The sequence below is a fragment of the Caretta caretta genome, chromosome 2, assembly GCF_965140235.1.
Source record: "Caretta caretta isolate rCarCar2 chromosome 2, rCarCar1.hap1, whole genome shotgun sequence".
Taxonomy (NCBI): domain Eukaryota; kingdom Metazoa; phylum Chordata; order Testudines; family Cheloniidae; genus Caretta; species Caretta caretta.
In genome coordinates this window covers 153,788,831-153,802,800 of record NC_134207.1, presented here as the reverse complement: position 1 = coordinate 153,802,800, position 13,970 = coordinate 153,788,831, and the positions used below count along the sequence as shown (strand labels likewise).

The following is a 13,970-nucleotide window of genomic DNA, read 5'->3' as shown; positions in this document are numbered from 1 at the left end:
TAGGCAAATATCTACATGAGCTGATGTACCCACAGGGGTACATGTACACCTGGTTGAGAACCATTGCAACAGACTACTACTTAGTATTACAACAAAGCAATGTGCCATGCTCTGGAAATATTTAAAATTATATACATTTTTGCATTTTTAGGCAATTTTGAAATTACATGATACAGGACAAAATGACATTTTCTCAGATAAAAAAATTGCTTTCCCTGCAAAGATTCAGCACATGGATGCAGAGTGATGAGGTTTCATTTTCACTCAGTGGTTCCCAAATTTTCTTTGTTAAAGTCCTTGCAAGGATTTGGTCTATGGATGCCTCCTGGTGCTCCTCTGTTCCCATGTATTGCCCTAAGAGTTGCCACTACTACCCACTCATCCTCCATCTCCAAAATTCATTTTCTATCCCATGTCCTTTTATGCTATATTCTCCTGCATTCCTTCTTGTCTTTTCTATTATTTAAATTCTTTTGCTTTCCCCCTTCCTCCTGCTCAAAAGGCAGCTGCATGTTGCTCAGGGAAGGATGGAACATCAGTTACAACTGAGCTGAGTGGCACACAGCAGAGAAATCTATGCCCGAGCCTGTAGAAAGCGAAGGGGCCTTTTAAGGAGCCACCATAGCAGCAGCACACATTTGGTCCGTGAGTGTATGTAGGATCTGGGTCGTACAATCTTCCCTATGCTTCCTTGGGATTAATCTGGTATCTTAGACTATTAAGATTCAATAAACAAGAGTCCCTTCGCAAACTGATTTGTACAGAAATTTTACACCTTTCTCAAACTAATATCCAAATTACAGAACGTCAAAGCTTGATGAGCACTGTTAATATTTTTAATAGTAGCCCCTCAAACTAATTCCTGGAATGCAGGTATGCTGACTTTCAGGAAAAATACTACCTTAGTTATGGGGTGTCTGGGAATTTTTAATGCTAAGGACCTCAACTGCAGAGCTTTAAATTGCTCTGTAATTCAGATACAAGAACACAGTAAACTGTCTAAGATGCTGTTAATGGCCAGTTTGTGAATTCCTGTTTTCTCAATATAAATTACCTCTGCTTGGTGAAATAAATCCTGGGTAGTCTTCAGCAGCCCTTCTCCTCTGAAAGAGACAACAACAGAATTAATACCATGTACAGCTGGTGATTGCTTAGTCTGTTCCCTTGTTTTTTACATAATGTGGTTTACATGCTTTTTCTCCTCCTAGAACTTCACCAAATGTAGCCATTATATACAGCCAGTCTGCTTATCTGAACAGAGGACTGGAAGGAACATCCAAGGTCACAGAGTCTAGTCCCCTGCTATCAGAGGCAACCCCCATTTCACAAATGATCCAGTTCCATCTTAAAACCAGTTAGGTTGTTTGCCCCCGCTACTCCTATTGCGAAGCTGTTCCAGAACCTCACTTCTCTAATGGTCAGAAACATTCTAATTTCCAGCTCAAATTTATTCACAAACAGTTTATATCTATTTTTTCTTGTGCCAACGTTGTCCTTTAGCTTTAAAAGCTCTTCACCCTCCCTGGTGTTTACCTCTCTGATATAGATCCCTCAGCATATAGCAGAAATTCTTGTTATAAATCCGTAAGTGCATGACCTTGCACTTTGCACTATTAAGTCTCATCTCATTTCTATTACTCCAGTCCTCAAGGTCATCCTCTTCTTCCTGTGAAATATTCCAGTCCTCCTCTGTATTGATGATGCCTCCCAATTTTGTGTCATCAGATTTTATGAGCACTCTCCTTTCTGTGTCAATGTCCCCAGAGCAAACCTTGAACTCCACTAGGAACCTCCTTTCCAGACAGATAGTTCCAATTTCAGCACAACCTATTGACATTTCCCCTATAGCCAGTCAATCACACCCTTAATTCTTAAACTAATCCCTATCTTCTCCAGTTTAACTATTAATTTCCCCTGTGGTACTGTATCAAATGGTTGAGTGAGGTCCAGATTTAGATCCAACATTTCTCTGGTCTAAAAAAAAAAACCCAACACAAAACACCAAAAATCCGTTCTTATTAAAAAAAAAAAAACTTAATGTATTAGTCTTGCACAATTTACCTTTGGTAAACCCATTTTCCATTTACCTCCATGTCTTGTTCTGAGGTCTTACATACTATTGGGGTCAGATTAATGGGTCTGTAGTTGTCCGGATAACTTTTTCTCTTTCTTAAATATAGGTACTATGTCTGCTATTCTCTAGTCATATGGTTGGACAGATTAAAAATCCTTGCAATTTCATGTGTCAGTTCTTTTAGTGTTCTGGGAGAGAAGTCATTATGTCCCCCTACCCTGTATGCATTAAGCTCTTTGGGTTTTGCTTTCACAGTGGATGTAGTAATTTCCATTTCTATACACTCCTTCCCAGTAGCTGTCATGCTTTTGCCCTGTTATGGTGAGAGGCACTGGTCACTGCTCTGATCACAAACCTCAGACTGGGAGCTTGTCTACACTACGCAGCTTCTAGCGACAAGGCTCTTTTGCGGTACTTCCAGCCTGGAGAGCGCTCCTGCCGACAAAGCTGCATTTACACTGCTGCTTGTGTCTTTCGCAGGTTTTTTTTTTCTTTTCTTTTTAAGTACCCGCGAAAGACAAAGGTTTTGGTGACAACTGTGCAGTGTAGACAATACCCTGGGTATGAACACGCCTTTCAAGTAATGTAACTGTTAGGTTGAGTTAATCAGAAGTCCCCTCCCACCTAAAACAAAAGGGAGTTGTGAACCCACGCAAGAGTTCACACTAAGTGGGCAGACCACACACACACACACAATAAACAGAACACAGAGAGAGGCAGATGCAAAAAGTAAGATAAGACAAACAGTTGCAGATTACAGTATGACCAGAGAAAAAAAGCTAGCAAGAGCACTTTTGTGTCTGGTGTTGGCTAAAGAGGCCTGGGGCTGTAAACTAAGAAAAGCCTCCTGCATTCAGAGAAGCAGGACTTTGATGAAAACTTGTTTGTTTATAAGGAATGCACAAAGAAAATACCAGACCATCAATTTCTAATGCCAACTGGAACATCTCCAAGATCTCTGAAATTTGATTAGGCCCTCAGATAGAAAAGGGGCAACAGCCCCCAAGATCTGTATTGTAATCCTTACTGAAAATTAAGGCAAAGTATACATTTAGTTTCATTATCCTTGATTTCTACCCCATCCTCACAGCACAGTGGCTGTACATCTTTTCTTCTTCTCTGTTTATTTACATAGTTAAAGAATCTTTTACTATTTGTTTTAATTTCCTTTGTTTCAATTTGATTTGCTTCAAGTAAATGTTCTATTATATAGATAAGACCTCCAATAATTAACATTAAAGCTACACATTTAAACAAAGTCAGGGAAAGCAAATATTAAAAGGTTCTTAAAACGTTAACCTGCCCACTCTGTACAAAATTTATATTTTCAATATCCTAACCAGTTGTCATTTTCTGTCAGTTATGACCTTTCAGATTTTTTCAGTCTAACTCCAATCTTTTTTCCCCCCACCCAAGTGGGGGAGATGATTACGTATAAAGTGATATTTAAATGGAAAGTCTGAAGGGATTTTTCTGTCATTTGTGTTTATTGGTGAGCAAAATGTAGGTCATAAGATGCTGAAGTAGTAGTTTTTTCATTCTTCAATCATTTCAATAGTTGCAAGGGTTTTTCCTCATTAAAAATCAAAATGAAAAAAATCACATCTGGACAGACCTCTCTGTGCAGAATGACATTTTTTCAGGAAGTTACAAACATTGGAATATGGGGTTATGATGAAAGACCTGCTGCAACCTTAATTGCAGCTTTCAAGATTTTGAAAAACAGAATGTAGCTACCTTTTTTTGTAAGTTAAAGGAGGATTAACCTTAACATGTGACTTTTTTGCTTTTAAAAATTGTTACAAAAATTATATTTGAATAATGTCAATTTTTTTTTTTTTAAACATAAGCATTGACGTTTTCAAAGCTGATGAAGGGAGTGAGTCCCACAGTTACTGTTTGCCTTTCAAATGGGAGTTGTGTGACTAAGTCTCTTGGTCAGCTTTAAAAATTTTTGTGTTTATTTAGTATTATTTAGTATTTATTTAAAAAAATATATATATATCTTTCACAGAAGGTCCTAAAAAGAGCTGCTTGCCAACACAATTATGTCCAGCACTTAGAAAAGCTTACCAAGCTGTTTACTGATGAAGTATTATACACTAGAATATAAAATCAGGAGGCATATGGATGAAACTCAATTATAGTTGCCTATAAAATGTTCTGCTTTTTCAATAAAGCCAAAACCTGTCTCTGGTTCTGTAAGTCCTACAAATACTTTTTTTCTTTTTAAACCGTATTCAGAGTAATTACCTGGTAAATAAGTACATGGAGTGGGCCATGCTGGATATACTTTGTCCATGGTGCACAATCTCATTCTCCTGGTCCTCCCATTTCTCAGTCTCAGAGTCTACATCAGAGGTGAGCAAATGCAGTTCTAATCCAAGTTTTCCAAGTTTTGCTTGTTCCTGTACATGATAAACTTACTGCATTTTTTCCACTCACTACATTCTTTATACAAATTAACAAATAATTAAAAGATTCAATACTAAATAGAGGGAAGCATCTTACCTCAGTATCAAGTTTGACTGGCTTTAATGCTTTCAGATTTGCATTATGCTTCTGTTTCAAACAAAAAATAATTGGAAGAAAAAGATTTATAAAAGGTATAGGCAGTCAATTTAGTAACAAGTCACGGAGTAAAATATTTGGTCATCTTTAGTTACTAAAATCCCATTCTGCAAAGTACTTCTAAGACAGAGGCCTACATGCTCCATATGAGAGATTTTTCTGTGTAAGGAACAGGACACTGTTTTCTGCTTGGGGTTTCTTCTCCTTGTGGAATGTGGGAATGGGATTTGTGTCCAAGGAATTGCCCTGAGGTTCTGCCCCTTAGACTTCCGAAGATTCACCCAGACCTCATAGCCCCCCTCCTGCATGGCAGCATGACCAGCTCAGAAGCTAAGTGGTCCTTGCGGATAGCTGCATCCCTTCCCCCCCCCCCCTTTTTTTTTTTTTAAATTGCCTCTTGGGTGATTTTGAAGCTATAGAGAGGAGCTACCTACTGGTTGACTCATCATCAGCTCCTTGTCAGGTTTCCAAACTGAAATCCACAGAAACCCAGGAGGGGCATGCTGCTTCCAGTGGCTGCTGCTCCTCCTCCTGTACCATTCAGATCCTTATTGACTGTAATGGCTGGAGGCCAATGCAGGCACATTCAGTGGAGCTGCTGCTTTTCTCATTCCATGGATTTGCTCTCTTTATAAAGCAGTGGTTCTCAACCTTTCCAGACTGCTGTGCTTCTTTCAGGAGCCTGAAGCCCAAACCCCACCACCTGGGGCTGAGGCATGTAACTTAGCTTTGTGGGGCCTCCTGTGGCTTGAGGACCCAGGCAATTGCCCTGCTTGTCACCCCCGAGACTGGGCCTGCACTTGCGACCCCCCTAAACCCATCCTGCGTCCATCAGGTTGAGAAATACTGATCTAGATGTGTTGACATACCCCCTGGCAGAGCTCTGCGTACCCCCAGGGGTAGGTGTATCCCTAGTTGAGAACCACTGTTGTAAAGCATCTAGGCACAATGCAGCCTCAATCTTGCTTGAGGTTCTAGGCACTAATGGAATACTATTACTGATCTCCTGCCACAATTTGCCACTTGCTGTTACTTAACTTGCATGGAAGTTCCTGCCAAAGCTCCCAAAGGCTTATTATAAACTTTATGAATGTCTATCCAAAACACACTTTCAGGGGTCTTAGTTATAAAGAACTGATCTAATTCTGCAGATGTATTAGAAATGGGGGGGCGGGGGAAGGGGGAATTGCACTGGCACCAAATGATCCACCAGAGAATTTACAAATTCATAGTACTGAATGTCATTTAAGTTTGTTTCATGTAATATATTTTATATGTACAGTGGATTCTGCTTCTTATCAATCTCTTGGTTCGCAGCAAAAAGTTGCCATTATCTGGAAGTTGCCAATAAGCAGCAGGCAGGCTTATGATGCTGCAGCCAGGGAACGTTTTAACTGTGCCCTTTAACCATGTTACTGCTTTGCTGTGTCCAAGGTTGTAGTACAGTTCAAAAACACAGATCACACACAGTTAAAGCATTACCTATATTAAAGACAGAACCATGTTTTAACTCTAAAAGGGACCATAGTTGTGCAACTGAATTCTTTCCTGACATGGTTGTGGTAGTATAGAGATCCCTTACTGTATGAGGTATTTATGGCACTACATAACAGAATAGGCTGCCTTCTCCCAATAAAGATATGTTATCTTAAAGACAATTGACACAAATGTGCAAATAGGAGAATAATACTTTGAATAGCAATTCTCAGTTACGAATTACTTTCATTTCCTGTTACTGTTCCTCATTGGAGATTTTGCTGGCTTCAGTAACCTTACTGAAGTACCACCTTTGGGGACCCAGCCATCATCCAAGGATGAGCACATAGAGATCTGCATATCTATATCAAGCACACACAAAAGCGTTCATACATTTTTGTAGATTTGCCATCCATAAGTACAGAAAAGAAAAAGTATCTTCATAAGATAATAGCAGAGCGGTGTGGTTTTGGTGTCAGTTTCAGAAAAGTTGCTCAACACTGATTTCTCCCTCTACAGCAGTGGGCAACCCGTGGCCCACAGGCCGCATGCGGTCCATCAGGGTAATCTGCTGGTGGGCCATAAGACAGTTTGGTTACATTGACCGTCTGCAGGCACAGCTGCCCGCAGCTCCCAGTGGCCACGGTTCACTCTTCCCAGCCAACGGGAGCTGTGGGAAGCGACGGCCAGCATGTCCCTACTTTGGTTTCATCCTTTATCAGGGCAGAAACATCAAAATCTCAGAATTCTTCATGAAGTGAAATACTCCAAAAGTATTTTGTTTCAACTTCATTGTTCTGATTTATTATCATTTGTCATGTATCTAAATGTTTAAATGTTTTGACTTTTATATTACAATTAATAAGATAACAAAAGAAAACAAAGTTAAAAATAGAGGTTACTTCCCTGTAACTGGAACTTCTTCAAGATGTGTGGTCCCTAACTGTATTCCACATGCGAGTGCCCATGCGTGCCATATACCCCAGTCCAGAAAGTCTAACAAGCAGCGTCCATCAGCCCGCGTGTACTCAGTAGTCCTCCTCATGCTCCAGACCAAGCGTGTAAGAGGAAGTGCAGGCTGAAGCCTCTCCAGTTCTTCCTCCTATCGTGGATCGAGGAGGATCTGAAGCAGACGGGACAGAGGGTGGGGTAGTGGAGTACAGATAGGGACCACACATCTCGAAGAACTTCCAGTTACAGGTAAACCTCCATTTCTTCAAGTGCCAGCGCCTATGTGTATTCCACACCTGGGTGATTGACAAGTAGTGTTGAGACTGGGGTGTGTGTGAGAGGATGCCTGAATTAGCTCATAATGTTTTGTAAATGGAGCTCCAGGTAGCCACTCTGCATATGTCCAGAATTGGTACTTATTGCAGGGATGCTGTACAGGCAGCTTATGCACTTGTGGAAGCACACTTCCCTCTGCATGGGGTAATTCACAGCACATGATGATGTAACCAGAACTCAGTTTAGAGATTCTCTGAGAGGATATAACTTGTCCTAGAGTCCATTCCACTATAGCAAGAAATAGCCTAAATGATTTTCTGACAGGTGTGGTCCCCTGCAGGTAGAACACTAAGGTACGTCTGAGGTTGAGGGAATGATGTCACCTCTCCTTAGCAGAAGCTTAGGGTTTCAGGAATAAAATACGTAAGCGGATAGTTTGGTTGATGTGGATTTCAGAAACAACCTTGAGGAAGAATTTAGGCTGTAGGTGAATGGAGAAAAACAGCATATGGTGGGTCTGCTAGGAGGGCTCCATCTCACTCACCCTTCTGGTTGAGGTAATAGCAACTAGAAACATGACTTTCACGGACAGGTGTGACATGGAGCATGTTACTACGTGTTCAAATGGTGGCCTGGTGAGTGCTAACAGGATGAGGTTGAGGTCACATTCAGGTATAGGTTTTACAACTGGCAGAAAGGTCTTACTAGGCCTTTCATAAACCTTGCTGTCAGGAAGGCACTGACCGCTTCAAGATGGACCCATGGTGAGCTAATGGAAGGACTTGAGTTTTTTAAAAACAGGAAATAATCTTAAACAACTAGGATATTTGGAGAAGTTGGAGGAGGCTGGTTTATTCTGAGCCTAGGTAGACAAGTGTCTCCTTTTAGTTAGGTAGCAAGTTCTAAGTCTTTCCTACTTAGAGTAAGAATAGCTTGGCTTGGCACTGAGCAAGAGAGTGTTCTCGTTCTGATGCCTATCCAAAACACTAGGCCATGAGGTGGAGAGGGTATGGATTGGGGTGTCTGATTCTGCCCCCTTCCTGAATAAGGAGATCCAGGAAATAAGGAGATCCAGGAACGGGCAGATCCTGACAGGAGGATGGCTTGACATTCTCAGGAGCTACATGACCAAAAGTATCTGGGCCAGTCGGGCATGAGAAGAATGACTCTGGCCCTGTCCTTAGGGATGTTTCTCAAGACCTGTGGTAACGGGAATGTGAGGAAAGGCATCTCTGAGATGGTCTGTCCATGACAACAGGAGAGCATCATCCTGGAAGCTGTGACCTATAGCTCCTCTGGAGAAGTACAAGCGAAGCTTCCTGTTCATTTGGGACGTGAAGAGATCCTATTGAAGTGTTCCCCACTGCGTGAATATCTAGCTCAGGATAGAGCGGAGTATCTCCCATGCATGGTCTGCAGAGAAGTGTCCGCTCAGGTTATCTGCTGGGAAGTTTTGGGCATTTGGAAGGTATGAGGCTGGAACAGTGATGTGGTTTGTGATGCACCAGTTCCAAAGCCTGACTGCTAGGAAAAGGGGAAGACATCTTGCTCTACCCAGTTTGTTTATGTAAAGCCATGGTGATGTTGTCGGTCATTACTTGGACATGAAGAGAATGAATGAGTGAGAGAAAAACCCTGCAAGCCAGGTGGACTGCTCTCAGTTCCAGTAAATGGATGTGCAGTCTGGCCTCCCAGGCGGTCCCGGTACCGGGTTCAACCTCCTGGTAAGAGAGATACTGACCATTATAGGAAAAGTCACTCTGCTGTTGATGAGATCCTGATTTGGTGAGTAGACTGACTAGAGCCAGGCCAGTGGGCAGCGTAGAGAGTGAAGCCTGCTGAATGGTGTGTCATAAGTACAGGAGGCCATGTGGCCCAGAAGAGAAAGGCACATCCTGACCATAGTCCTTGGTCTGTGAGTGCTATCAGCTTGCTCATTAACTCAAATCTTTCCATGGGGAGGAAAGCTCTTGTTGCAATGGAGTCCAGTGTCACTCTGATAAAGTTCATCATCTGTGTGGGTGTTGAAAAAGACTTTTCTTTGTTTAAACAGACACCCAGCGCTTCTAGAAGATGTAGAAAGAACGAAGATGCTGATCTGAACTCATGGCTGCAATGACTTACTACGAGCCAATTGCTGAGATATGGGAAAACTGTGTAACCCTGACATCTCATTTGGGCTGCCACCACAAAGACGACCTCTGTAAATACTCTGGGTGCTGTTGCTAGTCCAAAGGGAAGGTCTCTGAACTGCAAATGTTCCTGACCCATTCAAAACCAAAAGGAACTTTCTGTGGGACAGATTGATATCTACATGGAAATAGGCATCCTTCATGTTGCTTGCCACAAACTACATTCCCTCCTGTAAAGAGCGGATTAGTGATGCTAGTGTAACCATCTTAAATTTGGCTTTTGAATAAAGATGCTCAGTTGTTGAAGGTCCAGAATGCATCTCCACCCTCTGTCTTTTTGGGGGACTAAAAATAAAGGGTATAGAACCCTCTTCCTTGATACCGAGTTGGCACTTGTTTTATTACCTCTTGTAGGAGGAAGCAGTCCGCCTCCAAACACCTCATGAAAATGGTCTCTGAAGGGGGACCAGGAAGGGCTTTGTGAGGACAGGGGGGAGGGAAACTCTACAGAGTATGCTTGATGGATAATTTCTAATACCCAACTATCAAGAGAGAGTCCCAAGTTTGGGTGCAAAGTGAGAGGCAGCTCCCAAAGATAAGGAGGGGAGAGTTAGACGTGGGTGGCATCAATAGGGGTGGGTGGATCTTGACTGAGGTATCAAAAGCATCCCTTAGTGGGTAGCTGGGAATGGTTAGAGGTTCCGGTAGTAGAGGGGGGCTGAAAAAATAGAGGCCCCTGAACCCTCTCCTTACACAGGGGTTTGGCTGGATGCTTATGGCACTACATCTGCGGAGGGGGCAGCCTTGGCTTATACACCTGCCTCTGGTGTTTTCTCCTCTGGACCAGAGTGTAAATTCCCAAGAAGCATAGGAATTGATGTCGAGTCTTTCATCTGATTTTCTGCTAAACAAATCTGACTTGTCGAAAGGCAAGTCCTGCATGGTGTACTGGACCTTCCTGAGGAGTGACGCCAAGACCCATGCCTCATGACTATACCAGTGGCCAAGCCTGTGGATGCAGTGTACACAGCAGCTTGAATTCCCTTCTTTGCCCTTCTATGAAAGACTGAAATTGGGCTCCGTCTTCAAGGAAAGCTTGTCCTTAAAGTTGGCCAGCCTGGAGTAATTGTTAAAATCATATTTTGCTAACAAGGCCCGATAGTTAGCAAAATGGAGTTGCAGGCTTGTAGAAGAAAAGTCCTTTTGTCCCCAAAGGTCCAACCTCTTTCAGCCCATGTCAGCTGGCGTGGTCTGGGATGCTGCAGTCTCTCTCTCTCTGTGGCTGTATGTACAACCACAGCATTGTTGCCAGGTGGAAGAAAAGAAATTCAGCCCCTTTGGCAGGGACAAATCAGAGTCTGAGCCCTCTTAGGCATGGAGGCACGAGGCTGCAATGTGCCAAACCAACCTGGCTGGCTCCTGGATATCCTCATTAACTGGGAGCGCCACCTTCCATAGTCCTACAGCTGCAGAATATCTAGGAGCTGATGTTGGGAGTCCCTGACCTCCACCAGTGGTACCTGGAGGTCATTGGCTATCCCCTGCCAGAGCCCCTTGTACTGCTCATGGTCATCCACTAGAGATGGTGAAGGTGGTGTGACAGCTTCATCCAGAAACCAGGACAAGATTCCTGTTGGCACTATCAGTTCCTGCAGACCCAGGTCAACGTCTGCCTCCTTGTACTCTTAGGAATCTGGTGGGCGCCAGCTAGAAGTAGTGTGGTTGGATTGTGGACAGCTCTGGGACACCTACTATAGGGGTTCCAGGGGCCCCAATAAGCCCAAATGGAAGGATCAACCGTGTATGGGGGGGGAGAAGGGGGGAAATGATTCTATGGCATCGGGTAACAATGGTCCCTGGGAAGTTGTATTTGGGAGGATGGCATTCAGAGTTCTTTCACTGTTTACCAGGACTCAGCTCTCTATGAGGAGATGAACCAGCCAGGGTATCCAACTCATCCGAATCTAAGAAGTCCTCTGTCTCCACTGCTTGGGCCAATGGTTATGGAAGGTGGATGCTCTTGCCCAGGGGCTGGAGAGGGGACTGTTCTTTGCTACACCAGAAGACTTGACTGCATCAGTGATGTGTGTGTTTCAGGATGACCAGGCGTAGCATACGTGTCCACATGACCAGGTGTTCAGGGCATTTCTAATGGTCAGGATTGACAGTTCCAATACATTCCGGGAAGTTGTAGTTGGGCAGTCCTTGAAGGGCAGGCTGGTATCAAGGAACCATCAAGTCCAGCACTTCTGGATGGACTCAACAGATGTCAGTCCTTGCGTTTTGGAGCTGGTGCCACCAACGGTACTGACAGATCCTTTTCCTTGTGCGCGTCACCCTCCAGCCTGGGGATCTTTTGTGGTCATGGACCAACAGGATGGGCTCAGGGAGGAATCCCTTCTTTTATGGGCAGATTTGAATGAGGATCTGTCCTTCCAACCATGTGAGTGCTCCCTCATGGCAGAAAAGACCTTAGGCTTTGCTGGTGTGGGCTCCATTCCTAAGTACGTGCTTGAAGGAGTGCTGCTAGTCTAATGGGGCCCCATGTACAAGGTGGAATCTCTGGCCCAGATCAGAGTGAGGCCTCACAGACTTCTCCTTAAGGCCAATGGGGGCTGCGGGAAGCGGTGCGGGCCGAGGGATTTACTGGTTGCCCTTCCCGCAGCCCCCATTGGCCTGGAGCAGCGAACTGTGGCCAGTGGGATCCGCGATCGGCCGAACCCGTGGACGCGGCAGGTAAACAAACCAGCCCGCCAGGGGCTTTCCCTGAACAAGCGGCGACCCTAGTTTGAGAACCACTGCCTTAAGGTGTTTCCTTAATCAAAGCTTATGAACTTGGAATATTTGTGGTGGAAACGAGTGACAAATGTCGCACTTCACAGCAATATGCATCTCACCCAAGCTGGAGAGAGAGCTTTGGGGACCATCGCTCAGAGAAGGAGCAAGGACAGAAAACACTGTACTTGAATGCGGGGACTCTTTGCGTAGTCCCACACCAGGACAAGGAAATAACTATTTACACTAACTCTACTTACATAAAAATTATTTATAAATTTGCAGACCACTAAGGATAAAAGCAGGAAAAATCTGTGGGCTTGGGGATTCCAACTCAGGCCATGCAGTGGTGAGAAGGAACTGGAGAGGCATCGGCCCGCATTGCCTCTTATGCCCTCAGTCTGAAGCATGAGGAGAACTACTGCAGGCAGGCAGGCCAATGGACCCTGGTTAGAATTTCCTGACTCAGGCAGATAGTGTGCATGCGCGCACATGTGGAATACACAGCACTTGAAGAACAAAATATCTGACTACTTCCCATGACAGTTTCAGTGTATTCCCGTGAAACATTTTGTTTTTGTCAAATCAGCATTTTCCAACAGGAAACTGCTCTGTTGGAAAATGTTTGACCAGGTCTACTTCAGCTATGAATCTGTCCCAGTCTTTTGTGTCTTTGTATCTCCCTCCTTTTCTGTAGCATTTCTATACTCCGCCTTCCCTTACCCCCCTTTTTAAGTGCTTTTCTCCCTCCCCCAACCACACACACTTTTTTCTTCCTTATACTTTATACTACTTTTGCCTGTTTGGTGTTTGTTCTCAAGCAGCGTGGATGCACAGCCGGCAATAGGGAACCAACCAGGATTATTCAATTTCTTTCCATATCAAGCTTTTTACACATGAAGCTGCCTCAGAGGGAACTAGGATTCTGACTAGTAAACAGGGCCGTCCTCAGGCATATGCAGCACACAAGGCTGCACAGGGCACCAGAAAATCTGGGGCATCCCTGGGTCTTGGTGTCCACCGGGGTCCGCCCTCTTCCTATCCCTGTTCTAACCCTTCCTGCAGGCTCCCACAGCTAGCTGCTGCAGCCTGGTGACTCTTACTCTGGAGGGGATCTAGTAACTTAAAAGTGAAAAAGCCTTCCAGCCCTATTAGCACAACATTGAAACTGTTAAAGAGCCATTCAAGCGGTAATAAGAAAAGGAGTACTTGTGAAGCCATTTAACAGGCATTTGCCAACCCCAGATATATACTGTCAGTTTCTGACTTTACTAACAAAAACAGTTGTGCATTACTGTAGTGCTTGGATCTTCAGACATAGTTTTTTAAATAAATCCTTCAAAAGACCACTTATCTAAAATACACATTTTTATTTTAATTACTATAGTACAAAATGACAGGTTTCAGAGTAACAGCCGTGTTAGTCTGTCTTTGCAAAAAGAAAAGGAGTACTTGTGGCACCTTAGAGACTAACCAATTTATTTGAGCATGAGCTTTCGTGAGCTACAGCTCACTTCATCGAGGTGCCACAAGTACTCCTTTTCTTTTTGTATAGTACAAAAAACTTCCTTCCGAAGTCTTCCTGTCCTTTCTGTTCATCCCTTACTCCCTTCATCTGTTGGGGAGACTAGCCCTTAAAGGGACAACACCCCTTTCCTTCCAGATAGCTGGACAAACGAGTTTTCCTTTCTTTACTTCTGATTATTTGATGAATT

At 43.7% G+C, this 13,970-nt stretch overlaps 2 protein-coding genes across 5 annotated transcripts in view; one reads left to right on the top strand and one right to left on the bottom strand.

Moving 5' to 3' along the window:
- Positions 1–9,859, top strand: part of ABITRAM (actin binding transcription modulator) — a 32,633-nt gene extending 22,774 nt beyond the window's left edge. The window contains exon 6 of the mRNA XM_048839468.2: positions 9,402–9,859. Within this exon, the coding sequence (XP_048695425.1) occupies positions 9,402–9,467 (66 nt within the window). The 3' untranslated portion in view covers positions 9,468–9,859. The remainder of the gene's footprint in view (positions 1–9,401) is intronic.
- CTNNAL1 (catenin alpha like 1) overlaps positions 1–13,970 on the bottom strand; it is a 123,464-nt gene that overhangs the window by 5,380 nt on the left and 104,114 nt on the right. For all 4 annotated transcript variants that reach the window (XM_048839457.2, XM_048839459.2, XM_048839461.2 and 1 more), the window contains 3 exons: positions 4,586–4,636; positions 4,328–4,482; positions 1,055–1,103 (listed from right to left, as the gene is read on the bottom strand). In XM_048839457.2, the coding sequence (XP_048695414.1) occupies positions 1,055–1,103; positions 4,328–4,482; positions 4,586–4,636 (255 nt within the window). The remainder of the gene's footprint in view (positions 1–1,054; positions 1,104–4,327; positions 4,483–4,585; positions 4,637–13,970) is intronic.